Source organism: Zalophus californianus, chromosome 1, assembly GCF_009762305.2.
Source record: "Zalophus californianus isolate mZalCal1 chromosome 1, mZalCal1.pri.v2, whole genome shotgun sequence".
Classification (NCBI taxonomy): Eukaryota; Metazoa; Chordata; class Mammalia; order Carnivora; family Otariidae; genus Zalophus; species Zalophus californianus.
The window spans coordinates 3518227-3544370 of NC_045595.1; the positions used below are offsets into that span (position 1 = coordinate 3518227).

A 26144-nucleotide genomic window follows, 5' to 3' on the forward strand; every position below is an offset into this window, starting at 1 on the left:
TCCCCGCCCAGAAGCACTCGGGGTGGGAGGGGGCACCGTGTGGGCCCGGTTGGGATGGAACTTGCGGTGTAAGTTAAAGCAGGTGTCCACCCTCTCTGGGCTGTGGTCCCCAGCAACATTAGACTGGACAATTTCCAAAGCCCCAGTTAATGGGGATATTTATGCGGCGGCTGTTGTTATTTGCAGAGGCTCTAAGCGGAGAAAGGGGGCTGCTGGTATGATCTGGAACTTGGCACTCTCTGCGGGTTCTCTGCTCCTCCAGCCTCTCTCCAGCCCCAGGCAGGGGAGAAGCTCGAATCGCTGTCCCATGGCGACCCCTGGTGGCGCAGAATACTCACTGCAGCACCTTCTGGGTCTCCACAAATAAAGGCTGCATCCTGTTCTGGGGGAAGGTGGAGGGGGCACACTCATGACACAGGTGCTCAGATCGACCACACTGGCTCCTCCCCAGCCTTCAGGGGCGCCAAGCTACCTCCCACCATGGGGTCTTCGCATGAGCTGTACCTTCCACCTGCAGGAGCCTTTCCTTCTTGGAATGCCTCCTCCAGGAAGCCTCCCATGACTGCCCCCAGCCCCAGGGCCCCCACAGTGGCCTCTGCATCCCCCCATCACACCCAGGACCACCCCGGCTGCAACCACCTGGTGGTGTGTCGTCTCCCCCACAGAGCTATGAGCCCCATGAGGTCTGCTTTAGTCAACACTGTCCACCAAATCTGAAACCCTCCCTGGCATACACTAGGTGCTCAATACATACTGTTCAGTGAACGGATGACAAAACGAATGGACAGGATATTCACCAGCAGGCAGGAGGGAAACAGAACAAAGAGGTTATTTTATTTTATTTTTTTTAAGATTTTATTTATTTGAGAGAGAGAGAATGAGAGAGCACGAGAGGGAAGAGGGTCAGAGGGAGAAGCAGACTCCCCACTGAGCAGGGAGCCCGATGCGGGACTCGATCCCGGGACTCCAGGATCATGACCTGAGCCGAAGGCAGTCGCCTAACCAACTGAGCCACTCAGGCGCCCCCAAAGAGGTTATTTTAAAGATAAAAAGATGTGCCCATTAATTCAAAGTCATTTATTAAGCACCTGCTGTGTGCCAGGTACTGGGGTCCAGCAGTGAAATCAACAGATAAAATTCCCATCCTCTTGGGAAGGCAGATGATAAACAATGTGCTCAGTGAATAAGTGACTTACTATTTTTGTCTAAAAGTGCTAAGCATCAGGGAGCAATAGAACGGGGTGGGGAGGTGGATGAGGTTGTAAATGATTTTAAGTGGGGTAATCAGAGAAGTCCCCATTGAGAGGATGACATTTGAGCAAAAATCTGCAGGAGGTGAGGAGGGGGCTATGTCGGCATCTGGAGGAAGGGCATTCCAAGGAGAGGGAACAGCTGTGTAAATGTCCTGGGGCAGAACCACATCTGTGTGTTGAAGCCCATGTGGCTCGTACAGACTAGATGGGGGGAAGAGGGAGAGGAGAGGAGGGCAGGTCGCGCGGGGCCTTGGGGGCCGCGGGGAGGACCCGGGCTTTTACCCCCAAGGCGGTGGAGCCCTGGAGGACTGAGGGCAGAGGAGGTGCTCGCGCGCGCCCTCTGGTGGGCCACCCAGATTGTGCCGGAGAGGCAGAAGATTTACAAGATTCAAAGTCCCTCAAGTTCTGCCCAGGCTCGGTGGCAGCGACGCATGCACTGGGTGACACTGGGCAATGCATTACCGTCTCTGGGCCCAGAGAGCGGGAGGACATTTGTAGAAGATCTAATCATCTCAGAAAGACATCATTCCTAACAGGGACGCAGTTATTAACCTCTGAAAACAAATCATCTGTTATTGATTCATGTTTCCGAGTTCTTAAAGAAGGGGAAATTTTCAAAAAAATTCCCCCCTATTTTTCCTTAAGGCTGTTTGTCCCTAGCGGGGATAGGGGGTTTCCCAGGAAACACCCCAGGCCTGGTGGCCACTGGGGGCGCACTGGCCTTGGAGCGGTGGCGGCCACCAGGGGGCGCCAGGGCAACAGGACGTGTGGCTGAGCCCCCAGCTCTGGCAAAGCGCAGCTCTGTCTGGAGCTGTCCTAGCTCACACTCTCGCCTCCGGGCCTTCGCCAGTGCTCTGTGCACCTCCAGGAGCTCTCTTCCCAGCCCATGGCTCATTCCACCATACGCCTCAAGTCTCAGCTTACTTCCTCCTTCCAGAAGCTTCTCTGAATCCCCGCCGGCGGGTCAGGAGTCCCCTTTGGGCCTCCACAGACCCCTACACTTCTCCATCACAGGCCTGATTCCCCTGGTCACTGTCTCTGTCTCTGGCAGCTGACCGTGAGCTCTGAGAGAACAGGACGGTGTTGTCTCAGGTCACCTTGGGGGTATGGTGACCACTCAGTCGCCACTGTGCCCACAGGTGCCTGCACCCAGTAGGAGCTCAATAAATGTTGGTTGGATAAGTAGATGGATGAATCACATCCTCTCCACCCACTGCCCAGGGAACTCCATAGGGGTCAGGGATAGTGCCCCAGACGGACCTGCACACAGCAGGTGCTCCACATATTGTTCCTCAAAAGGATTCACTTACTGAGCAACTACCGTGTGCTGCGCACTGAAGACACTGCAGTGACCCAGACAGATCCAGGAGCCAGGAAAGGAACAAGACTATTTCACAGAATAAAAAACAAAAACAAAAACAAAAAACAATGGACGTAATGAAGGAGCAGTCTCACGATCTCCGTATGAGCTAGAACCCAATAGAGACACCTGGCTCCTTCTTCAGCCCCCAAAGGCTACTGTGTGCTGTGTGACCTTGGATAAGTGACTTCCCCTCTCTGGGCCTTAGTGTCTTCATCTGTAAACTGGGGACAAGGGTAGTCTCCAGCTCCTGGGCTGCTGGGAGGATGAAACAAGCTCAGCCAGCATGTAAAAGCCTCCGCCCAGGGCTTTCAAAATGCTTGTCCTTTAAGTGTGCTGGAGTGACACGGGGACGTGCCAAGTATTGGAGCTCCAGACCTGAAGTCACTAGGACCGAGTACGGATGGGAAAGATGAGGTCCAGGAAAGGGCTGTGACTTGTTCCAAGTCTCACAATGTCTCAGGGATGAAACAAAGACTCACGCTCTGAATGTGCCCACTTGTCCCTCCTCTGCCTCCACCTGGGTCCGGCCCTCGTCACGGCTGGCCTGGATCTGCTCTGTTGCCACTGCTCTGGTCCCAGGCTCAGGGCTGCGCCCCGCCCCCCCAACTTCCTGACCTGTCCTTCCCAGAGCAGCCACCAGAGGGCGCCCGTGAGCACTTGAGTCCGGTCCTGCCCTCCTCTGCCCGCAGCCTTGCAGGGCTCCCACCTCCCTGAGGGAAAAGCCCAAGTCCTCCCCGAAGCCCCCAGGGCCCAGCAGGAACCTGCTACCGTCCTCTCCCTGTCCTCCTCTCCTCCCTCCCTCCCCTTCGCTCATTCTGCTCCAGCCACACAGGCGTCCTTGCTGTTCCTCCAACATGCCAGGCAGGGCCCTGCCCCAGGACCTTTGCCCCCGAGCTGTTTCCTCTGCCCAGAAAATCACCCCAGTCCTCAAGCTCTTCTCATCATGGCGGGCTCCTCTTCCTATGGGGCTTGGCTCTAACACCACCTCCTCAGAGAGGCCCTCCCTGGCCACTCGGGCCAAAGTTTTCCCTCCTGGGACACCCCCAACTCTGTTCATTTCTTCTGATAGCCCTTCACTTTCTGAAATTATCTCACTTCCTGTGATGACGCATCCGCTGTCCCCTCTCCTCCGCCTCCGACTGAAAGGAGAGCAAGGGATAGATTGCGACTGCCTTTGCCCCTACTGCACTCCAGTGCCTGGGACAAACTGGGTACACAGTAGGCGCTCAATAAATGTTGTTCACATGAACGAATGGTCTGTTCACCGCAATCGTCCAGTTATTTGCAGCTAGCTCTCGCCTCCATGAACAGAAACCGTCCGTCCACGAACCCCGCCCACCTCGGCCCACCCTGGAAGCTGGTCTCCCGGACTCCTCCCCAGGTTTCACTTCAGTGCTGCGGAGGCTTCAGGAAGCTGAGCCCCAACAAAATCTGAGTCAGCGACTAAAATTACCAGTGGTATCTGACGCCCTCAGTGAGTCAGCCAGGCCCGCCCTCCGGGGCCCCAGGAAACGGAGGAAAAGGGCTTGCAAAGTTAATGTTTGAGCCGGGCGGTTGGGTGGGAGGGGCTAGCGGCTTCCTGGCTCCGCCGGCTGGAGTTGGCCCTTCCGTCACTTCCTCCCTTGGAAATTACAATTCCTCCACTTCTGACCGGTGTGACCGTGCAGACCCAGATTCACCTCTCTGAGCCTGTTTTCCCTATCTGTAAAATGAGCCCAACAATATAAGCTTCTACTCTGAGGGCGGTCAATTTTGGGGATTAAAATAAGTTCAGGAGCGCCAGGCTGGCTCAGTGGGTGGAGCATGTGACTCTTGATCTCAGGGTCCTGAGTTCGAGCCCCACCTTGGGCACAGAGATTACTTTTAAAAAATAAAAATAAAATCGAATACGTTTAGATCTTTAAAGCCTGTGCAATCCGTAAATGTGAGTGCCCAAGTGTTAATTCTATTCTTTCTCAAAGGTCTGTGACCCTGAAAAAAGATTAACCCCCTCCTCTCCGGCTGGCGGTTAATGAGCACTTACACTGCAAGGTTCAGTGTCTCACACAGGATCTGCTGACAACCTTGAAACATCAAACCCACTTCTCAAACGAGAACTCGAGGCTCGGAGAGCCAAAGGCCCTTGCCCAAGATCACATGGTCGGATCTGAGTCCAGCAAGGTGGGGAGTGGGGGACACGACACATCAAGGCAGGAACCTTTGGCAAAAAAAAGGGGGGGCTACAGCAGTAAGTGCTAAATGTCCCCCCGCGTCTTTTCTCTCCATGTTCTCTGGTATTAGAACCAAAACTTTTAGCAAAGCCCACGGCCCAAAAGACTACATTTCCCAAGGTCCCTTGCAGCCGATGGACCACGTGACTAGGTTCTGGCCAATGAAATGCGAGAAACTGCGCAAACCGTTCGGTCCATGCCTCACACTGGGAGAAGCGAGCTCCTCCCTTCCGGTTCCCTTTTTGGGTACAGTTCAAGTCTCCCAGAGGAGAACCGCACCGCGGAAACATTCAATAAATATTTATTATACTTAAAACACGGTACCCACATCCCCCAGCCCACTAGCCCCACCACCACCCAGGTGAGAATTTGTAAATGCCACACCCAAGTCTGGCCACCCTGCGCGCCAGGGAGTCGTCGGGGCCCATTTTGCACCGTTTCCGGAGAGCGGCCGACGACGTCACGCTCCTCTGCCCCCCCTGGAAGCGGTGGGGGGCGTCCCTAAGGTCCGGGTCCTCGGGCCCAGCCCCTCGGTCACTCTGCTCCTTGCGTCTTGTCCTCGGGCGCCTGGGTCCCTCTCTGGTTCCACATGTGGTTGTTGAGGCCCAGCTGCACCATCTGGGCGTGGTGGATGATGAGGGGCTGCGGCCCGGGGCTCTGAGGGGGCGCCGGGCCGGCCTGCGGGAAGGCGGGGGGCGGCGGGAAGGCGGGCGCGGGCGAGCCGGCCAGCCACGGAGCCTCAGGGGGCGGCTGATGGCCCGGCCAGGAGGGAAAGGGCCGGGGGGCGCCCAGAGGCCCCGGGCCCCCGGGGGGCACCTGAGTCCCAAATGGCATGTGGCTCCCGAAGGCCGCCCGGAGTGTCTCCATCTGCGCCTGCCAGGACAAGCAGTTCTGGACGTCGGCCGAGTAGGCCGCGTTCAGTGCCGCTACCCGCTGCCGCTCGCCCTCCAGGTGCCGGCGCTGCTCTTGCAGGGCCCGCACGTCCTGTTCCTTCCTCCAGTGGGCCTTGCGGGCTCGTAGCGTCTGCGGCTTGAAGGTGTTGGTCACCCTCCTGGCGAAGATCCGGGAGTGCTCGACCAGCCACACCAGGCCGATGAGCAGGCTGGACGTGTGGGAGCTGAGCTGGGCCTGGGAGCTCTCCAGGGGCAGGAAGGGGATCACGCAGTCTTGCCACCCGGGCCGCGTGAGGCTGCTCATCAGCGAATGGCCCGCCTGGTGCTGGCCCAGGTGGCAGTCGAAGTTGGGGGTGAGCAGCAGGATGGTGAAGGCCGAGTGTTCGATGGCGTCTTGTAGGCAGCGCAGCTCGCCCCGCCCGGGCACCTGGAAATCCTCACAGAAGGTGGCCCCATCAGGGACCCCCAGGGCCTCGAGCCTCTCCCGGACCCGCAGGGCAATGTGTTCATCCGCCGCAACGTGCAGGATCACAAAGTTATAGAATTTCTGCTCTGACTCCAACTCGGGAGAAGGGGGGCATGGGCTGGAGGAGGCCAGGCCAGTGGAAGAAGGGGTCGATGATGCAGGGCAGGGAGGGGACGTCCTCAGGGCTGAGGGCGCAGGTGGGCATGGGCTGGCCACCTGGGAAGTGATATCTTCTCCAGGAAGTGGGAGTGGGGGCTGGTCCTTGTCAGGGCAAGTGTTTCTGGAGGGCAAGGAGAGAGATTTGGGGGCTGCCAACACTTCTGTGCACTCCACCGGGTAGTGGGTGCTGATTTCCAGAGCTTTGGGGGGGTCGGGCTGGCCAGGGCTTGCATCTGGGACCAGCTCAGTAAGCCTAGGGGCTGAGCTGTTTGGTAGCGTCCGGGAGCTGGCAGTCTCCCCCGATGAGGGGCTGGCAGTCTCCCCCGATGGGGGACGGGCAGCCTCCCCCGATGGGGGGCTGGCACTCTCCCCGGATGAGGGGCTAGCCACCTCTCCTGATGAGGGGCTGACAGTCTCCCCCAGTGGGGGGCTGGCAGTCTCCATCGATGGGGGGCTGACAGTCGCTTCCGAAGGTGGCCAGCTCACCTCCTCAGGCTCCTGGCAGCCCGTGGGGGCAGGCTCAGGCACCGGGCTGGCTTGGGGCTTGTCACACAGCTTGCTGGGCCCGTGGCAGCTGCAGTGATGGCTGAGAAAGGGCATGGTGGGCGACTGGCTGATTTCCAGATTGCTGGCCAGGGAGGCGGGGCTGCCGGTGGATCTCAGGGAACACCCTCTGCTCCAGTCCGGAAGGTGCCTGATGGGCTGAGGAAGGCTGTGAGTGCCTGAGGGTGACACTGAGGATGGTGGCAGGCAGCCCTGATCAGAGTGAAGGGGCTGGAAGCTCCCTGGGTCCCTGACGATACCCCACCCACAGCGGTCCTGGGCCTCTCCCTGGAGCTCTGTGAGCCGGTGGTCATCCCTGGAGCTGAACGTATGGAGGGCAGCCTGGTAGGCCATGTCCCGCATAGTGACCGGGCACAGCTTCTCCTCAGCGAGCAGGTGGAATACCCGGGCAACTGCCCAGGACAAGTCTGGGGGCTCCTCTGGGGCCTCGGCACTGTCCATGCCGGCCCACTGGCGGGCCACAAGCCGGGCCACCGCATCCGCCTTCAGCGCTTCCAGGGAGATCCTGGCCTCGGTCTCCTGGCCCAACTTCAGGAGCACCATGGCGTGCAGGAGGTCCGCCCCCCGGCAGCCTGGGCGCAGGGTCTTCAGCTTGTGCTTAAGATGCAAGAGCTTGCCCTCACCTGCGGCACCTAGAATGTCAAAGGCGCTGGAGAGCGACAGACCCGTGCAGGCCATGGGCATAGGTGAGTGCGGCCGTGGGCAGCAGAAGCACTGGGTGGTGGAGGCATGTTCCACACCACCTGCCTTCCTGCATGCTCACCTACGTGCTCACCATTCCGAGTCTCATGGGGGACACTGCAGTAGACCTGTGAAGCAAGAGAGACACAGTCACTTCCAGAGAGGGGATAGCTCTGGGAGGTGGCCCAGACACCCCCACCTGCCCACTTTCCAGTGCCACCACCACCTATCAGGGTGACCTGGGGAAAGGTGTGTCACCTCCCCCTGCCTCCATTTCCTCCTCTGCAAGATGAGAGCAGCCAACACTTGCCTGGTGTCACCCAAAAGGTAGACCCTACTATTTTCCCCGTTTGCATGTGAAAAAAAGCATGCCAGAAAAGGGAAGTCACTTGCCCAAAGTCACACAGCCCGTGGGTGACAGCTGGGATCTGAATCCATGAAATCTGGCTTCAGAGGCTGAGTGCCCAACCACAAAACTATACTGCCTATTGGGAATAATAATAAGCTCACTTGTGGGATTGTTTCAGGGAATTGTGCTGCCTTCACATAGGGAAAGTTCTGAGCCTGATGACCAGAAGTCAGTAGGCAGAGGGAACATCCTGGCCTCCTGGCAACTCCGGCCCCGGTCGAGCCTTCAGGTGAGGCAGCCGCCAGCCAACAGCTTAACCGCGACCCCGAGAGAGCTTCTAAGCCAGAGCCACCCAACTCATCTTCCTCCAGATTCCTGACACCCAGGAACTGTCTGAGATGATACATGTTTGTGGTTTTTAAACCACGACGTCCTGGGGTCATTTACACTACACAGCTATAGGGGCTCCAGGTAGTGATGTTAGCGTGAGGAACAATTGCTGGGAGCCAGCTCCAGGCCTGATGGTGCTGCCAAGCCATTTGGAGACTATTCCTTGCTCTCCATGTCTCAACAAATGCCAAGCTGGTTCCTACCTCGGGCTCCTTGCAAGTGCTGTTCCCTCTGCTTGGAGTGCTCCTTCCTCAGACCTTTGCCTGAGGGACGCTAGTCTCATCATTCAGCTCTCAGGCACAATGGCGCCATCTCCGCAGCCCTGCACGACGCCGCTGTCCTTCCCAGTCTGTCTCTCCCACGTCACCTTGTTCCCCCCAGCATGTCACTGGGTGAACTTTTCTTGTGTGTTAGACTTTTTGCATTTGCTGTCTGCCTCCTGGCACCCGTGGATGGGGCTGAGCCTCTCCTAACCCTGCTGGGTTGCTGAACCACAGAGTGGGGACCTAACCTTGTGGAATGAATGAATGCGGCTAGAACTCATATCCTCCCAATGCTGTGGATGAAAAAAACAGGCACAGAAAAAGGCCTTTCGGGGCACCTGGGTGGCTCAGTTGGTTAAGTGTCTGTCTTCGGCTCAGGTCATGATCCCAGGGTCCTGGGACCGAGTCCCGCATCGGGCTCCCTGCTCAGCAGGGAGCCTGCTTCTCCCTCTCCCACTCCCCCAGCTTGTGTTCCCTCTCTCGCTCACTCTGTCCCTCAAATAAACAAATAAAATCTTAAAAAAAAAAAAAAGGCCCTTTCACAAGGGCACACAACAGGATGCTAGGGAGAGTATTCCAAATCCTATAACTGAGGTCACCAGGTGCTCAAAGCACATCATATTCAGACTTAGAAAACAAAAACAAAAACAAAAACAAAAACAAAAACCACCATTTCAGATCCATTCCAGGAGACTGAGAACACTTTATATGCCCTTCAGCTGGGCTGAGACTTCTGTCTGGTCTACCCTAGTGCCCACAACGACACCCCCAGAGCCTAGAGCAGTGCTTCTCAACCAAGAACACCTCTGACCACCAACCACCCCCACCCTTGGCAATGTCTGGGGACATCGATGGTTGTCACGACCGCAGGGAAAGGTGTGCCTGGCATCAAGTAGATGGGGGCCAAGGCTCACTCCCCCTCCCCTGAGCAGTGCCCAGGACAGCACCCCGACAGAGAATGACCCAGCCCCAAGTATTGCTCAGTGCTGACGTTGAGGATCCTGGTCTAGAGCAAAGGCTGACTCATGGATCACAGACCATGAATCACAGACCTCAGTGCAAAAATGATTCAGGATTTTTTTTTTTTAAATCCATTTTGAGTAGTTGTGAGCCACTGGGGCACCAGGGCCAAGGTCAAAGATTCTAGGAAGGTCAGATGCAGGCCAGAGAGAGCATGGGGAGAGCCAGCACTGGGGGCAGAAGTGCCGGGGGGACAGGACTGAGCTGACCCCGGGAGCAGGGCAGAAGAGAAGTGGCCAAGAAGGAGCAGAGGGGGTGGCGCTTGGGGGAAGGATGTAGAGAGGCAAGTGGCGGTCGGGCCGTTTCAGAAATACAAGTGGCCCAAGATGCTGACATGAAGACTTGGTTGGGGGTGAAATGGCACAGACCCCCCCCCCCCGCCTCCAAATGCAGCTGTCTTCCTCCTGTGGAGGACAGACAACCAACAAATGAGTGACATTCACAGCACATCAGCTGGGAATAAATGTTACGGAGAAACATGGGGAGGGAAGGAGGGTCATAAACCCCAAGAATCAGGGGTGGGGTGTTCACAGTTTTAAACAATGTGGTTCAAGAAGGCCTTGATGACAAGAGAGATTTCAACAGGACATACAAATGTGACCCAGGGGGACACCTGAGGGAAGAGAGTTCTAGACAGAGGGAACAGCATGAGCAAAGGCCCTGGGGCAGGACCAGCCCAGAGTGATGGAGGAGCAGCGAGGATGCCCGCTTGGCCGAGTGAGTGAGGGGGAGAGAGGGAGGAGGGGAGGGCAGGGAGGGGACCCGGTGGGTCCTGCAGGGCTGTGCGGGCCATTGGGGGAGGACTTGGGCTTTCACACGGAGGGAGGTGGGATCTGGAAATTTTGAACCACCTTAGACTTGTCTAGATGTGGTGGCTGTGACTTGTGTGTATTGCCATGAGGAGAAACAGCTCCGCAGGACCACATCAGCTAATACTTCAAGAGAAGCCAGAAATGCAGAGTTTCAGGAAACTGCTAAATTTGCCAAGCTGGCAATCAATGCAAATAACTTTTTTTTTTAAAAGATTTATTTAGGGCGCCTGGGTGGCTCAGTTGGTTAAGCGACTGCCTTCGGCTCGGGTCATGATCCTGGAGTCCCGGGATCGAGTCCCACATCAGGCTCCCCGCTCGGCGGGGAGTCTGCTTCTCCCTCTGACCTTCTTCCCTCTCGTGCTCTCTCTCTACCATTCTCTCTCTCTCAATAAATAAATAAATAACAATCTTTATTAACAAAAGATTTATTTATTTGGGAAAGAAAGAGAGAGCACCTGAGCAGGGGGAGGGGCAGAGGGAAAGGAGAGAGAACCTCAAGCAGACTCCACGCTGAGTGCAGAGCCCCACGCGGGGCTCGATCTCATGACCCTGAGACCACAACCTGAGCCGAAACCAAAAGTCAGACGCTCAATCAACTGTGCCACCTAGGCACCCCTCAAATATTTTTAAGAGACCTTGTGAGCTTAAAGAAGAAGAAGAAGAAGAAAAAGGTGGGCCAATATGCAATCTGTGGAGTAAAAACTCCAAACATATTTGTTACGTGATAAGTAATGAAGTGTGTAAGAAAGAGGAAGGGAAACATTCATTCAAGGAGCAATTTTCCAGCATCTGCCAAGTATTGGGCACCACTGAACATACCAGGACAGAGAAAGAAAACAGAAACAGACTCTTTCCTCTTAGAGCTAACAGTCCAATGGGCATGATATTTATATATAATATGTATATATAATATATACATAATAGGGCAATAACGTGGGTATGCATATCTATAATATATAACCTAGTGGATCCCCTTAATTGAGGACTTACTCTAGGCCATTGGTCTTCTTGCTGTTCTTCAAAATCTCCAGGCACGGTCCTACCTCAGGGCCTTTATACTGGCTCTTCCCGCTGCCTGCAACGCTTTTGCCAGGTAAACCCGCAGCTCACTCCCTATCCTCCTGCAGATTTTTTTTTTTTAATCAAGATTGGCTTGATGATGGGGCGCCTGGTTGGCTCTATTGATAGAATATGTGACTCTTGATCTCCGGGTCGTGAGTTCAAGCCCCATGTTGGGTGTAGAGATTAGTTAAAAAAATAAATAAGCCACAACTGCACATAACTGCCTAGAACAGAGACCAATGACACTCAGGACACTGTGCATAACTGCCTTGGACAGAGGTCACTGGGCTGTTTTCGTGTTTTTTGGCACACAGCAGTGCATGGCCACTGTCCATTACTGAGGGGCCGCAGCAGTGACTGTGTGGCCCTTAGCGCTGAAAATATTCACTTCCTGGACCTTTACGGGAAACAGGCTTGATTTTTTTCCCATTTGGAGGGGCAAGCTTGACTAAGATGACACGGCGAGTGACAGCTATTTGGCATCCATGTACGTAACCACACAACCCAAAGCCTCTCTCTCAAGCCCATATAATTATTGTGAAGCATAACGGGCTGTTACTGGCTGAACTGTGTCCCCCTGAAGAATTCACAGGTTGGAGCCCTAACCCCCGGGACCTCAGAATGTGACGTGCATTTGGGAATAGAGTCTTTACAGGGGTGCTGAAGTTAAAATGATATCATTAGGGTGGGTCCTAACCCAGAGTGACTGGTGTCCTTGCAAGAAGAGGAGGGGAGGACACAGACGTGCACGGAGTCATGACCCGTGAGGACACGGCGTCCACACGCCCAGGAGAGACACCTTGGAAGGAACCAAACCTGTCCACGGCTTGATCTCAGACTGCCAGCCTCCTGAGCCCTGAGAAAATACATTTCTGGTGTGTAAGCCGTCCCGTCTGCATTTTAAGGCAGCAACGTGTGGCTACTGAGCATTAAAAATGTAGCCACTCCTTCTAAGGAGAAACCGAATTTTAAACTGGGTTCATTTTTAATTAATCGAAATTGAAATTGATAAGCCAAGGCAGCATGAAATATTCTCTCCCTGTTAAACACAGTCTTGTTCTAGAAAGGTCAGATTTCGCTCTGAAACTGATGAAAATACAGCGTGGTAAAATACACACCAGATTTTGAAGAATTAGCCCCCACACACAAAGATAGGCGAGATACCTCATTAGTAATGTTTGATATCGGTTACACGTTGGCTCTATTGTGATAGATACAATGTATCAAGAGAATGAATTTGACTTGTTTCACTTTTTCCTTTTGTTAACATAGCTGCTAGGAAGTGCAAAATGGCATAAGCACTGCACTTTATGTTTCTGTTGGACAGCAAAGAGTTTAGACGTTGGCACCACGACCCAGTAAGGTTGGGATCATCAGCATCTTTGACACTCGAAGTAGCCTAGGGTCACAGAGCTCCCAAGCAGCATGGCTACCTGGGGACTGGGACACAGGCTAATGCAGGACACACCTAAAGCAGGTGCAGGTGAGCATTAAGACTCAGAGATGGCGTGTAGCTCCTCCTAGCTATGATGTGAGCTCCCCACCAGCTGTGTAAGGGGATAAAAATGACATTCAAGATCAACTCCTGCACAACCCTCAAGTCTTTCTGAAATTAGCAAGATCGCTACTTGGAATATGGTCTGATATCCCCCTTCAACAGCAACGAGTCCCAGATCAACCATTCTTTCCACTTCCCGAGGACTCCTGGGAGCAGCTGTGTATACAACTTAAAAGAAGAAAAACTCAGATGTGTTGGCATGTGGCCTCCAAATTTTAACAGATAAAAAGGCACAGCGGATAAAATGTGCAGAAGCATAGCACCTGGGAGAGGGCGGGGGGGAGGGGGGCGCTGGACGCCATGTTCTGTTTTGTGCTGCGTTCTCTCTGAAAACTCATCAAGTTTGACTTTGGATTTGTGTCCTATACTGAATTCAGGTTTTACGTCAATAAATTAAAAGGAAAAAAAGTTGAGGGCGCCTGGGTGACTCAGTCGGTTGGAAGTCGGCCTGAAGGTCATGATTAGGTCATGATCCCGGGGATCAATCCTGACATAGGGCTCTCTGCCCAGTGGGGAGTCTGCTTCTCCCTCTCCCTCTGCCCGCCCCCCAGCTCATACTCTCTTTTGCTCTCTCAGATAAATACAGTCTTTAAAAAAATAAGAGGAAAAAAATTCTAAAAGAGTTCTCCAACTCCACCACCCGCAACAATGTAGTCAGCGAGAACATAGCAGTGGCTGTCCTTGTCTGAGGGCCAACGTCCGCCTCATCCATGTGACGCCCACCTGAAATGAGTCACCTCCAGGGCAAGAGAGAGCAGTTGGTAGGCAAAAAATGCCCTTGGGGTTCCAATCTCAGCTCCACCACTCCCAAGCTAGAAGGGCAGGCCATGTGTACACGGGTGCCTCAGTGTTCTCATCTCTGAAATGGGTGCAATGAGAAGGCCTATCTGCTAGCGTCAGCATGGATTGAAGAGGCTCACACATGTAAAACCGTTGGAGGGGTGCCTGGCACTCCATGGGTGCTCCGTGGGCGTGACTCCTGCCCCCTTCCAGCAGCCACCAGACTTGGAGGCCCCCCAGGGAAGGCTCAGGCTGTGAGCCAGGCTCAGAAGCAGCAAGACAGGACCACCCCCGCCTGCATTCCTGGAAAATATCAGAAGCCAAACAACCGTTTTCCACCTCCCCACCGACCTGCCTGAGCCCTGACAGTGGCTGCACCAGCTTTGCCCGACTCCCAGGACCGGCCCCCCAGTGTGTTCCGCATCCACCCTGCCCTGCCCAGCTCCCACCCCTACCTGCCACAAACCCGGCTCTCATTCCGCCCCACCCTCCACGGCCTCCAGGGCAGAGTCCACCGCGCACCCCACAGTGTGGACGCCTTGTGACGAAAGTACCAACAGGGGTGGGGGCCTCGCTCTGCCACCTGCCCACTTGTGGAGCCCACTTAGGTCAGTTTCTTCAGACCCAGAAAGTGGTCCTCCCCATGAGCAGGAGCTCAGTATAACAACATAATAACGCATAAGAATAAATAAATAAAATTGGGCAGAACTTATTTTTTTCTCTTCCTCTTCTTAAAACATGTTTAACCACATCTGGCTTATGCCCATTCCCCCCTCTCTCCTCTCCCACAGTCTCCAGTGTCTCTCCGTGCGTCGGGCAAATATTCATTGAGCATCTGCTATGTGTTAAGACCTGTTGTAGGTGCTGTTGCAGCCCAAGATGCACAGATCCCCTGCCCTCGCAGAGCTCACAGTCCAGTTGGGGGAAACCGATAATAGATGAGAGACTGATCCACTGCAGAGAATGAGAAGTTCATAAAGAAAATGAAACAGGGTGTGGTAGTGAGGAACCGGGGAAAGGCTACTGAGGAGCCAGGGAGGCCTCTGGGAGGAAGCGAATGGAAGCTGAGACCTGAAGGAGGGATGAGAGTGATTCAGGTGAAGACCTGGGGGAAGAAAGTTTCAGGCAGAAGGAATAGCCCGTGCAAACGTCCTGGCGTAGGACAGAGGCTGGCATGTGGGAGGAACAATGAGGAGCCCCGTGTGGCTGCAGCAAAGTGAGGAAAGGGGAGAGAGGGACAGGGGTTCAGGACGTGCGGTGGGAGCGGGGAGGTGAGAGCCCTGGAGGGCTGTGGGCAGAGGAGGGCGGGGCCTGACACGGGGGCTCAGGGGCGCCCTCTGGCGGCTGCTTCAGGGAGGACGGACGCGGGAGCAGGGGCAGGAGCCTGGGACCTGGGTGGTGACCACCTGCTCCGGCAAGCAGTGACCGGGGGCTGGACCAGGTGGGGATCTCAAGGAAGGTGGGGAATAGTTGGATTTGTGGATAATTTGGAGAAAGCGAGAGGATCAGTAGGAGGCAAGGAGGGCACCTAGGCTTTGGTCGCAAATACTTGGTTCAGAAAATGTGGAAGAGCCGGTTTGTGATTAGGGCGGAGAAATCAGAGGTGTCTCAGACACGACTCATTTGATGGGTCCTCCCTGCGGGCCCCTGTCCCCTCCCCGCCCTCACCTCCTCCCACTCCCCCTCGCTCCCTCCCCTCCAACCACACTGCTCCTTAAATATATCACACGTGATCCTGCCTCAGGGCCTTTGCATTGGCTGTTCCCTCAGCCTAGGGCACCCTTCCTCAGATGGCTGGCTCCTTTGAACCTCCTTTAGGTCTCAGCTCAAATGTCACTTCCTCATCAAGGTCAACCTTGGCCACCCTGCCTAAAACTGAAGCCCATTCCCACACACTCCTTGCTTTATTTTTCTCCTTCCAACTTCTCCTTACCTGACACTATAGGTTTCCCAACTTACTTTGTTGAGAATGCATCGCTTCCCACCTGAGTCAGCACTGCTAAAACAGGGATGTTCATTTGTCTTGTTCACAGCTGCATTAATGACTGGCACACGGGTGGTGCTTAATAAATACTGATCGACAGGATCAATCAATGAATGGACAGAACAGCACCTGGCACACAGTAAGCGCTCCATAAATGTTTCCTGCTGAATCCTCTCCCCAGCAAGACAAAAAGTCTAATCTGCTCCCACCAGGACTGGCACAGACTCGAGGCGCCGTTCAGTCCTTTTGGCTGATTAAGAAATATTACAAGACACGGAAGGCAAAACATAGCCAGACTGTCCCTGAAAAATATGCAGGAGACCGAAGGGACATTTGTTCACTACGTGTTTACTGAGCACCTACTATGCAGCGGGCACCGGATGAAGCACATGGCAACCTTGGAAGTTAGGACTATTTTGTGCACATCAGAAAGGGAGGCACAGAGAGGTAGAGCCACTTGCCCTGGGTCACACAGGTGGAAAGTGAGGGGGCAGGGATTTAAACCAGGCAGCCTGGCTCCAGGGCCCCCGCTCTTATTCACCGAGTACCGACTCTGTGGGGCCCCTTCCGGTGCCTGGATCTGAGGAATCCTCAAGCCAGGCCACCGGAGAAGCTGCTGGATGTCCACTCTATGCATCGGGCACACATCACCGTGACCATTCACGGTTTTGCTTATTGTCTTGACTGAGGACACTGTGAGGGCACTACTCTGCCCCTGGTTCTTCCTAAATGTTTGCTGAAAGATGGATGCGTGTCCCTATTCAGAGGAGGAAACAGAGGTCCAGGCAGGAGCCCCCTGAACCCACCTGCCCACCCCCACAGGCCAGAACCCACACCCCGACCTCCAGCTTGCCTGGGCGTCACAGCAGAGCCCCCTCCCCAACCTTCTACTTCAGCCACAGGGAAAGGGAAGAAACGGGGGGGTTGCCCTGAGGATCTCCTGGGGCCACCCAGATCTGAGTGGTGACGGCAGAGGCTCCTAGGTGGGTAACAACCAACCCCAAACCCCACCATAAGGGGTGGAGGTGTGAGGCCTGGAGATTCTCGGATCTCCGCTGATGGGGGCTCGAGCCCAGGGAAGCACGCTCCTGCCGCGGGAGGGGGGTCCCGGGAGCCCCTGGGAAAAGTGGTTTCGGGGCCGGAAGGGTCTGGGGGGAGGGGCGGCGCAGGCAGGGCAGGAAGAACTGGGTGCTGGGACAGAAGGCTCCAAGCTCTGGGAAGAAATCAGAAACGTGTGTGTGTGTGTGTGTGTGTGTGTGTGTGTGTGTGTAATGCGGGGAGGGGGGTACTGGAGAGGAATCCGGAGGGTTGGGGAGAGGTACCGGATGTTAGGGAGAAATCCGGGATGTCGGGGGAGGAATTCTGGGTGTGGGGAAGAATCTGGGGGGTTGGGGGGAAGTCGGCGGCGTTCGGAAAGAACTAGGGTGTTGGGGAGGGACCCAGGAGGGTGGGAAGGAATCCGGGAGGGTGGGGTGGCCTTCGAGGTGTCAGGAAGGAATTCAGGGTGTTGGGGAGAGATCTGGGGTGTTGGGGAGCAACACGGCGAGGGGGGTGAGGAGGAATCTGGGTCGGGGAGGACCAGCGCCACCCAGGAGGGCAGCTGAGGGCTGAGGGGGGCACCGAACAAGGGGCGCGAGGGCACCATGAGCGGGGGGGTGGGGGGAGCAGCTGGTCGCGAACCCTAGGGGAAGCAGCAGCCTCCCCAGCCCAACCCAGCAGGCGCTGGTCCCCTCGCCACCTACCCGGGGTCCCGCTCCATCGATCGTCGGCGCGGGGGCTGGAGGCCGGGAGGCCTGGCGGCGGTGCCCGCGGGTGGCGGGGCATTGAGGGCGCGCGGGCGGCTCCACCCCCCGGCCTCCGCCCGCCCCTTCCGCGTCCCGCGGGGAGCGAGGCAGGAAGGTGAGGTCACACTTTCTTCGCGGGACAGGGAAAGTCCCCGAGGCGCCCCGCAGCGACACCCTGCGCCCCACCTCGGGCTGCCATCTTCGGCGACTTTGGGCACATCCCGCGCGGGCGCTGGGGACCACGAGGGACAGAGCCTTGCCCTCGGAGCGCCCGCAGTCTAGGGAGAGAGTAACTACAATTTAAAAATTAGATCATCTCAACTAGTGATAATGCTCTCCACGGAATAGAACAGGGGGATAGGGTAATAATTGGGGGAGAGCTACCCGAAATCGGCCACCCTGGGGGGGTTTGGGGATCGCCAGGTGCCTGGAAGAGGGGCAGCTGAGATGGCATATCTTATGCTGCAAACACAACATTTAAGAATTCATAAGGGACCCTAACCTTTTGGGGGTCCTGAACCCAGTGCACACATGTCCACTGGGCATAGTTAAGATGTGGGACCACCATACTTTTAGGGACCCCCGAAAATGTTTTCATTTCTTTTCAAATGAGAAAGAAAACAATGAATATGGTTCTTCCTGGGTTATATTCGTCTTTATACCAACATGGTTGTAAATATAATTTTTATTCGTTTATTTATTTTAATGGACAAGGACCTGTGAAAGTCGTAATGCCTTTGACCGGGTTTCCTTGTCAGTTTGGAGAAGCTCAGAGCGTCTTCTCAAAATACCATTTGTAGATGCGTAAAACAAAATACAAGAAGTTACAAGGAAGTCCATTATGTTGAAATACATCTATTAAAATATTTCGTTTTCTTAAAGATTTTATTTATTTATTTATTTGAGAGAGAGGGAATGAGAGATAGAGAGCACGAGAGGGAAGAGGGTCAGAGGGAGAAGCAGACTCCCCACTGAGCAGGGAGCCTGATGCGGGACTCGATCCCGGGACTCCAGGATCATGACCTGAGCCGAAGGCAGTCGCTTAACCAACTGAGCCAACCAGGCGCCCATATTAAAATATTTCTAAAAAACGACTTAGTGATCCATTATCACTAAATGGATAAACACAATGTGGTCCATCCATACGTGGGACTATCATTCAGCCTTCAAAAAGAAGGAAATCGGTATCTGCTACAACGCGGATGGATCCTGAGGACATCATGCTCAGTGAAATAAGGAAGACACAAAAGGACAAATCCTGTCTGATTCCACTCATAGGAAGTGCCTAGAAGAGTCAAATTTATAGAAAAAGGAAGTAGATGGTGGGAGCCAGGGGCCGGGGGAGGGGTGGGGAGTTAGTGCTGAATGGGAAGACGGAAAGTTCTGGGGACGGAGGGTGGGGGTGGCTGCACGACAGTGTGAGTGTGCTTCATGCCAAGGAGCTGTGCAGTTAGAGATGGTTAAAGTGGTAAGTTTCATGTTAAGTACATCTTACCACAAATTTAAAATTGTGTTTAACACGTGTAAGATAATCACTTTAAAATCCTTTTGAAATAGAGCTACACTGAAACAAACGAGGCTTCGGGCTACGCCTGTATATTTCCCACCACCTTAACTGACAAGATCTAATAGCCACAGGTGTCTGCCCTATTTCGAGTTGTTTGCCGCAAAGCAATCTAATATGAAAATATCTATGGATTTCTATTGAGGACAAAGTCACAAGTCCTGCTGGTGCCTTCATTTATAATTGAGAAAATGGCAAGTGTCGGTCAGTGAAAATAAAGACGTGATTCCCCCCCCCCCCATTACTTCATGAATTCCATCATCAGGTTCCCAAGAGGTCTGTGGACCCCAGGCTAGAGTTCGTGTAAAGAGTCATGAGAGGAGGATCAAATGGAAGTTAAATTAATGCTAATTCCTCCCCACCTAGTGCACCTTACTTAGTGTGTGTCTCTGGTGGGAGAGAAATTTTATTGAGTACCTACTGTGTGCCACGCACGTCTAGGCTCTGGGGATCCATTGAGGAGGAAGAGAGAAGTGGTCCCTACCTTTGGAGCCTCTGCAGCTAGGGAGGGAGAAAGCTTAAGCCCATCTTCCCGTGCCTCTTGGGTGCCCCGCCCTTGCCCCACCATCTCCAACTTTTGGGAGTTTCATTAGGTACTTGTCCCCACACCAAACACATCTTGGCGGTCATCTGATCCATGTTTTAAAATAGCCTTCCCAGTGGGCGCCTGGGTGGCTCAGTTGGTTAAGCGACTGCCTTCGGCTCAGGTCATGATCCCGGAGTCCCGGGATCGAGTCCCACATCGGGCTCCCTGCCCTCCCAGGGGGATTGGAATGTGCCCATTTTATAGGTGAGAATACTGAGGCTCAGAGAAGGTAACGTGGAGGGGGCATCCAGGCTTCCGGGGGAAACCCTGAGCTGCAGATGAGTAAATCTGACTGCCTGTGATGGTTTCACTAAGCATGGCTGTATTACAACTTACTGAGTCCCCAGTCATTGGACATGCTGCTTGCTTCCACTGTTCCCCGGGAAACAGCCATCACCACCTCCTAAGGTGGTGGTTGTGAACACCGCGCAGGGAATGGCTGAGTGCTGGGTTCAAATCCTCACTCTGACACTTTATAGCTGTGAGGTGGGGCCGAGGGTGAGCCCGCTGAATCGTGCCTCAGTTTCCCTACCTTGTAACCTGGAGATGCTAACAGCACTGTCTCGAGGGGTCGATGACCCCTTAGGTGACTTAGTGGACAGCGTTTCTCTAGGATGGCTGTGGAGAAGGGGAACTTCTCAGACTTCTCAGACGTGGAGAATATACATTTTCACTTTTACTAAATACTGCCCGACTGTTCTCCAAACTAGCTCTCCCTGGTTACACTCCCACCGGAAGTGAACAAAAGGGCTCATTTCCCCCATCACCTCCGCATGTCACTTTCTCTTTCTTAATTTGTATTGAAGGATAAATCATAGACCCTAAAGAGTAAATCTTTTTTTTTTTTTTAAGATTTTATTTATTTATTTCACAGAGAGAGAGAGATAGTGAGAGCAGGAACACAAGCAGGGGGAGTGGGAGAGGGAGAAGCAGGCTCCCCGCAGAGCAGGGAGCCCGATGCAGGGCTTGATCCCAGGATCCTGAGATCATGACCCGAGCCAAAGGCAGACCCTTAACAACTGAGCCACCCAGGCGCCCGGACCCTAAAGAGTAAATCTTAACCAGACAGCTCAGCAGACTTTTGCATCCATATACACTCCCTGTAGCCAACATGCAGATTGAGACATGTACACGTCATTTCCAGCCCCTGGAATGCCCTGAGCCCTGTGGTCATCTCTCTTCTGATTTTTCTCACCATAGCTGAGCCTGTGTTTTGAAATTTCATGGACATGGAATCAGGGTATGGGTTCTCTTGGGTCTGGTTTCTTTTGCTCAATATGGCGCCTGTGAGTTTCACCCACGATATCGCTCTGGACCTTAAAAAAATGAAATGGCCAGTTATTTTACCAGCAAAACGAGCTAATTGAGGAAAAACGGAGGAATTGCAATTTGGGATGGCAAGACATGGCAAATCATAGCCAAGTCCAGAGAACAAAGGGGAGGAGGACGCTGGGAGGGACTGCTTTGAAGGAAAGTCCATTGGAGGAGAGGATGACTTCTCATTGAGCTGTGGTGGTTCTTCATTGGCTGAGTGGTAGTGGTTCCTCATTGGCTGAGTGGTGGTGGTTCCTCATTGGCTGAGTGGTGGTGGTTCCTCATTGGCTGGCTGGGCTGTCGCTGGGCCGGAGAAAACCTTCCTCCTGCTGGGGTAGTAAAGTAGGCTTGTTCCTGCCGGAGGTTCCTGTGTGAGAGCTCCCCCTTTCTGGGTTTTCTGACTCCATTCTAAATGAGGTTTCTTTTTATTAATTTTCTTTTTTAAAGGTTTTTCTTTTTAAACAAGTATTTCTTGATTTTTAAAAAGGTATTTTAGTTATTTAAAGTAGACTGCACACCCAGTATGGGGCTTGAACTCATGATCCCCAGAGCAAGATACCCAAGCTCCACTGACAGCCAGCTAGGCACCTCTTTATTAGTGTTCATATTGTGAATATCAGTAATTTATCCATGTTCTTTTTTTAAAGATTTTTTATTTATTTGATAGAGAGAGACACAGCAAGAGGGAACACAAGCAGGGGGAGTGGGAGAGGGAGAAGCAGGTCTCCCGCCGAGTGGGGAGCCCGATGTGGGGCTCAATCCCAGGACCCTGGGATCATGACCGGAGCCGAAGGCCGACGCTTAACGACTGAGCCACCCAGGCGCCCCTCATCTGCTCTCTTTTGGATACAAACTTGGGTTTGGGGCTATTAAGAATAAAGTGGCCATGACCATTTGAGGTCCTCTGTGTGGACATCTGGTCCCATCGAGCTTGGGTATAAACTCAGGAACACTGAGAGCTAGAACAGGGGAGGTGCCCAGGTTGTAAAGGTTTGTAAAGGTTTGTAAACCTTTGTCCAAACCCAGAGGCCCTGGGAGAAGGTGACAGCATCCCATCACCACTTTGCTGATGAGAAAGCATAGAGGGTCATTTCAGTTCTCTAGTGGGGCTGGAGGGAGACCCCAAATCTCCCTTCTCACGCCTGTGTCTTGGTTGGGGAAGACATTGTACTGGTCTATCCCATTGCTCCAGCACCAAGCATTTGCTTCCCTGCCCCCCAAGACCGCCACTGTTACCCTCTGCTGGAGATGTGCCCACACCCTTAGCCCTAGTAACATAAGCGTGACTCCATGATGTTTAGTTACTGCAGCGAAACACATTGCAGCTTTTAAGTACGGGGAGAAATATTCTTGTCTAAGCAGTAAGACGTGACAAGAAGGTCTCAAGAAGGGGCTGGCAAGCTTTCCATGTAAATAAAGGGTCAGGTAGTAAATATTTCAGACTTTGGGGGCACAGACAGTCTCTGTTGCATATTTCTGTTTGCTTTAACACCCTTTAAAAATGTAAACTTTTGTGAGGCACCTGAATGGCTCAGTGGGGAGAGCATGGGACTCTTGATCTTGTGGTCACAAGTTCAAGCCCTCCGTTTGGGGTAGAGCTTACCTAGATGAAGAAAGAAAAATGTAAACTGTTCTGAGCTCATGGGCCATGCCAACACACAAGCAAACGAACAGCCCTTTGGATGGAATGTGAGGATTTGCGCTTTTGGTCTAAATCATTTTGCACAGTGACTGCATGTAGAAAGTATTCATTACTAAGTTTGAGAGGCAGGTTTTCTGGTGTATCTAATTTTTTTTAAAGATTTGTTTATTCATGAGAGACAGAGAGAGAGAGAAAGAGGCAGAGGGAGAAGCAGGCTCCCCGCTGAGCAGGGAGCCCAATGCGGGACTCGATCCCAGGACCCTGGGATCATGACCTGAGCCGAAGGCAGACGCTTAACCATCTGAGCCACCCAGGCGCCCCTGGTGTATCTAATTTTTATTTTGCAATTGCATCTTCTTTTTCCCATATTGCCCCGAAATGTTGAATCTTTTTTTTTTTTTAATTGAGATATACTTGGCAGAGAGCACAATATTTGTTTTAGGTGTAGCACATAATGATTTGATAGGTGTATATGTTGCAAAATGATCACCCCCAATAAGTCTAGTTAATGTCTGTCATAGCTACAGTTGTTTCTCTTGTGGTGAGAAGTGTTCAGATCTACTCTCTTAGCAACTTTTAAGTTTACAATACAGTGTTGATTACAGTCACCACACTGTTACATCCCCAGGACGGGTTTCCAACTGGGGGTCTGTACCTTTTGATCCGCCCCTCACCCATTTCTCCCACCTTCCACCTACAATGTTTAATCTTCAGATCCAGCAAAAGGGGATACAGCCAATTCTTTTAAGCATCCACTTTATATATGTCCAAACATGCACGAGGCATTAAGAGCAGTGAGCGTGGGGGTCTCAAGAGGGAAGGGGACTGTGCCAAGCCCTTTCTATCCACCAGGCAGAGAAGAGGCTTTTCATACCCACTCTGTTGAGTCTCAAAGAGGTGACCTGGCCAAGTCCCATGGAAAGGGGCAGAGCTGAAATTTTCCCTTGGGGCTGGTTTCAGAGACTATGTCCTTATAAGCTGCTCTCCAATCTCCCCAAGCCAGGCTGGGCTCTTTCCGTATGTGTTTTCTGGACAAGTTGCTGGAGTGAGCTAAGTGGGTGAGAGGAGCATTTAAGGGTTCACTTCAGAGGGTCCAGCTCCTAACGGGGGAGACCAAGGAGAGTGCAAAGCGGCTCAGGGACCTCCCAACCTCCAGAAAAAAGCCAAGGTCAAGATCAAGGTGTGCAGGAGGCCCATCTTGGCTTCTCCTCCTGTACCTGCCATCCTTCCCTTGGCCCTCCCCATTGGCAATCTGGCCACCCACCCCACCCCCCCACACACAATTTGACAAACCAAGAGCTCAGACAAAAGAGAAGACTCTCCCACCTCCCACCCCACCCTTTATTTTAGAGGGGATCTCCCAGGGCCATCGACATATATATATATATATATTTTTTTTTTACATAAAGAAAAGCAGTCTTTCATCTGTCAGAACAGGAACAGACACAGAGGAATAGAATGGATGCTACTCGTGACAAGGGATGGTCCCCTAACAACGTCGTGATGACTTTAGGAAAGAATGGGGGAGGACGTGTTTAAACCCACTAAGTTAGTGCTGACTTGTCATGAATCAAGAGCTAATCAGTACACCCCATTTGCGGAGGGAGCCATGGAGGATTGAAGAGGGGCAGCCCGCCCTCTAAGTTCCTCCAGCAAGTCTGGGTGCACGCAGGAAGACAAGAGCCCAGACCAGCCTGTCAGACCCTTACTGGCCAGGAGACCTTGAGGAAACGCTGACTGCTCCCTGCCTCCGTTTTCCCATCCACAATATCGCAAGCTCAGTGCACCCAGCCCGGAGGGTTGAGATGAGGCGGGAGGTAACGACACGGGCTGGGTGCTCAGAGCAGCACCCGGCTCCCGGCAACACCCAATGCTAGCTTAGCGTTGTTAGGTGCAAAAAGAGATTTGCTCCCTGACAGATTAGTGGGCCCATATGGGGAAACTCGGGGATTCATTTAAGCAAAAACACAGAAAAGGTGTTTGGGGTGAAGCCAGCTGACTTGGTGGTTCTCACCAGGGAGCCATGTCTGAGGACACCCACGGTGGTCACGACTTGGGGGATGGGGAGTGCCTTTGACATCAAGTGTAGGGGGGCTAGGGATGCTGCCCGAAACCCAGGTGCCGAGGGCAGCCCCCAGAGAGCGTCTCGGCCCCGATGTCAGCAGTGCTGAGGGGGAGACCCTAAGAGAACCCAAGGACCAGGTTTCTCAAGTGCGCAGGCCTACCACAATCTTTGCTCTAGATCCATGCAGACGCTGGTCTGGGATGATGCTGCTGAAGGCTAGAGAGGCCAAGGCCCACCCAGGGTCACTCACGAGGGGACCAGGGAGCCGGCCGGTGCACCCATGCACCATCCCCAAGCTGGAGCACGGGCGCCGGCCCTCGGGGACGAGCGACAGACAGAAGGAGCAGGGCGGTGCCGTCATGAACACACCGGGGGAGGCAAGCCCCTGCCCGGCACTGTGCTCCTGTCCCTTCAGCCGTGAAGCGGGGACACCTAGCCCGCAGAGCAGAGGTGATTAAGAGGGTTGGCGTGTGACGCGAGTGGGGCAGCCCTGGGCCAGAGTGGGCACAAGAGGATTTGGCTTCAGTGTTTTCTAAGGAGATGTGAGCACAGCAGTGGGAATACGGCCAGTGACAGAAGGGGACAGAAATTTGGGAATCTCCCAGCTGGGGTCTGTCCAGGGACAACCTGGAGCTCCCTGTGCCCAGGATGAGTACCCCAGGACTGCTCTAACAAAGGAACTCAGACTCAGAGGCTGAAAACACCACAAACCTATCACCTCCCAGTTCTGGAGGTCAGAAGTCTGCAATGAGTCTTACGGGGCTAAGATCAAGGTGTTGGCAGGGCTGGATCCTTCTGGATGTTCAGGGTTGGGGGATCCTGTTTCCCTGCCTTCTCTGGCTTCTCCAGGCTCGGGGTCCCCCCATCCATCTTCAAGGTGAAGAGAACAACCACCCATCTTAAATTCTAACCTCTGCCTCTGTCCTCACACCCTCTCCAACTCACCCTCCAGCCTCCCGCTCATAAGGAACCTCGTGATGACGTTAGGGCCCACACGGACCCATCGGGACCACCCCGCCCCCCATCTCCAGATCCCTCACTGAATCCCATATGCACCGTTCCCTTTGCCACGTGAGGGACTATATTCATAGATCCTGGGGATCCTGGACATCTTTGGGGGGAGCCTGCCATACCATTCCCCGGTCGGGGAAAAGCAGCAGGCCTTCTGCTCCTGCCAGATCCCTTGGACACGGCACAGGGCGCAAGACTCATTGGGGGAGACGAAGGACCCTCATGCCCTGCTCTTCTCCTGTCCGAGAACTTCAAGCCCCGCTCCAGGTCTGGCCCTGTCCTGTTCACATCCTTGTGAGCAGAGCAGGGAAGGGGCGAAGGCAGCCATACAGAGGCCCCGCGTTGCTCAGCTCCTGGGGGAGCACGCGCGC

General features: G+C 53.8%; 1 protein-coding gene across 2 annotated transcripts; it reads right to left on the bottom strand.

The window, feature by feature from the left end:
* Nucleotides 1-998: 998 nt before the first annotated feature.
* On the bottom strand, nucleotides 999-17673 carry TICAM1 (toll like receptor adaptor molecule 1). 2 transcript variants are annotated; one of them, XM_027586800.2, is made up of 2 exons: nucleotides 17550-17673; nucleotides 999-7717 (listed from the first exon to the last, which is right to left on the bottom strand). In XM_027586800.2, the coding sequence occupies exon 2, from the start codon at nucleotides 7590-7592 to the stop codon at nucleotides 5361-5363; it is 2232 nt and encodes a 743-aa protein (XP_027442601.1). In that variant the 5' UTR covers nucleotides 7593-7717; nucleotides 17550-17673; the 3' UTR covers nucleotides 999-5360. The 2 variants fall into 2 exon arrangements, with proteins under 2 accessions (XP_027442601.1, XP_027442603.1); XM_027586802.2 differs by lacking the exon at nucleotides 17550-17673 and adding an exon at nucleotides 11414-11532.
* Nucleotides 17674-26144: the final 8471 nt, after the last annotated feature.

Coding starts and splice junctions, on each gene's coding strand:
- TICAM1 (XM_027586800.2), bottom strand. CDS start 7,592: ATGCCCATGGCCTGCACGGGTCTGTCGCTCTCCAGCGCCTTTGACATT.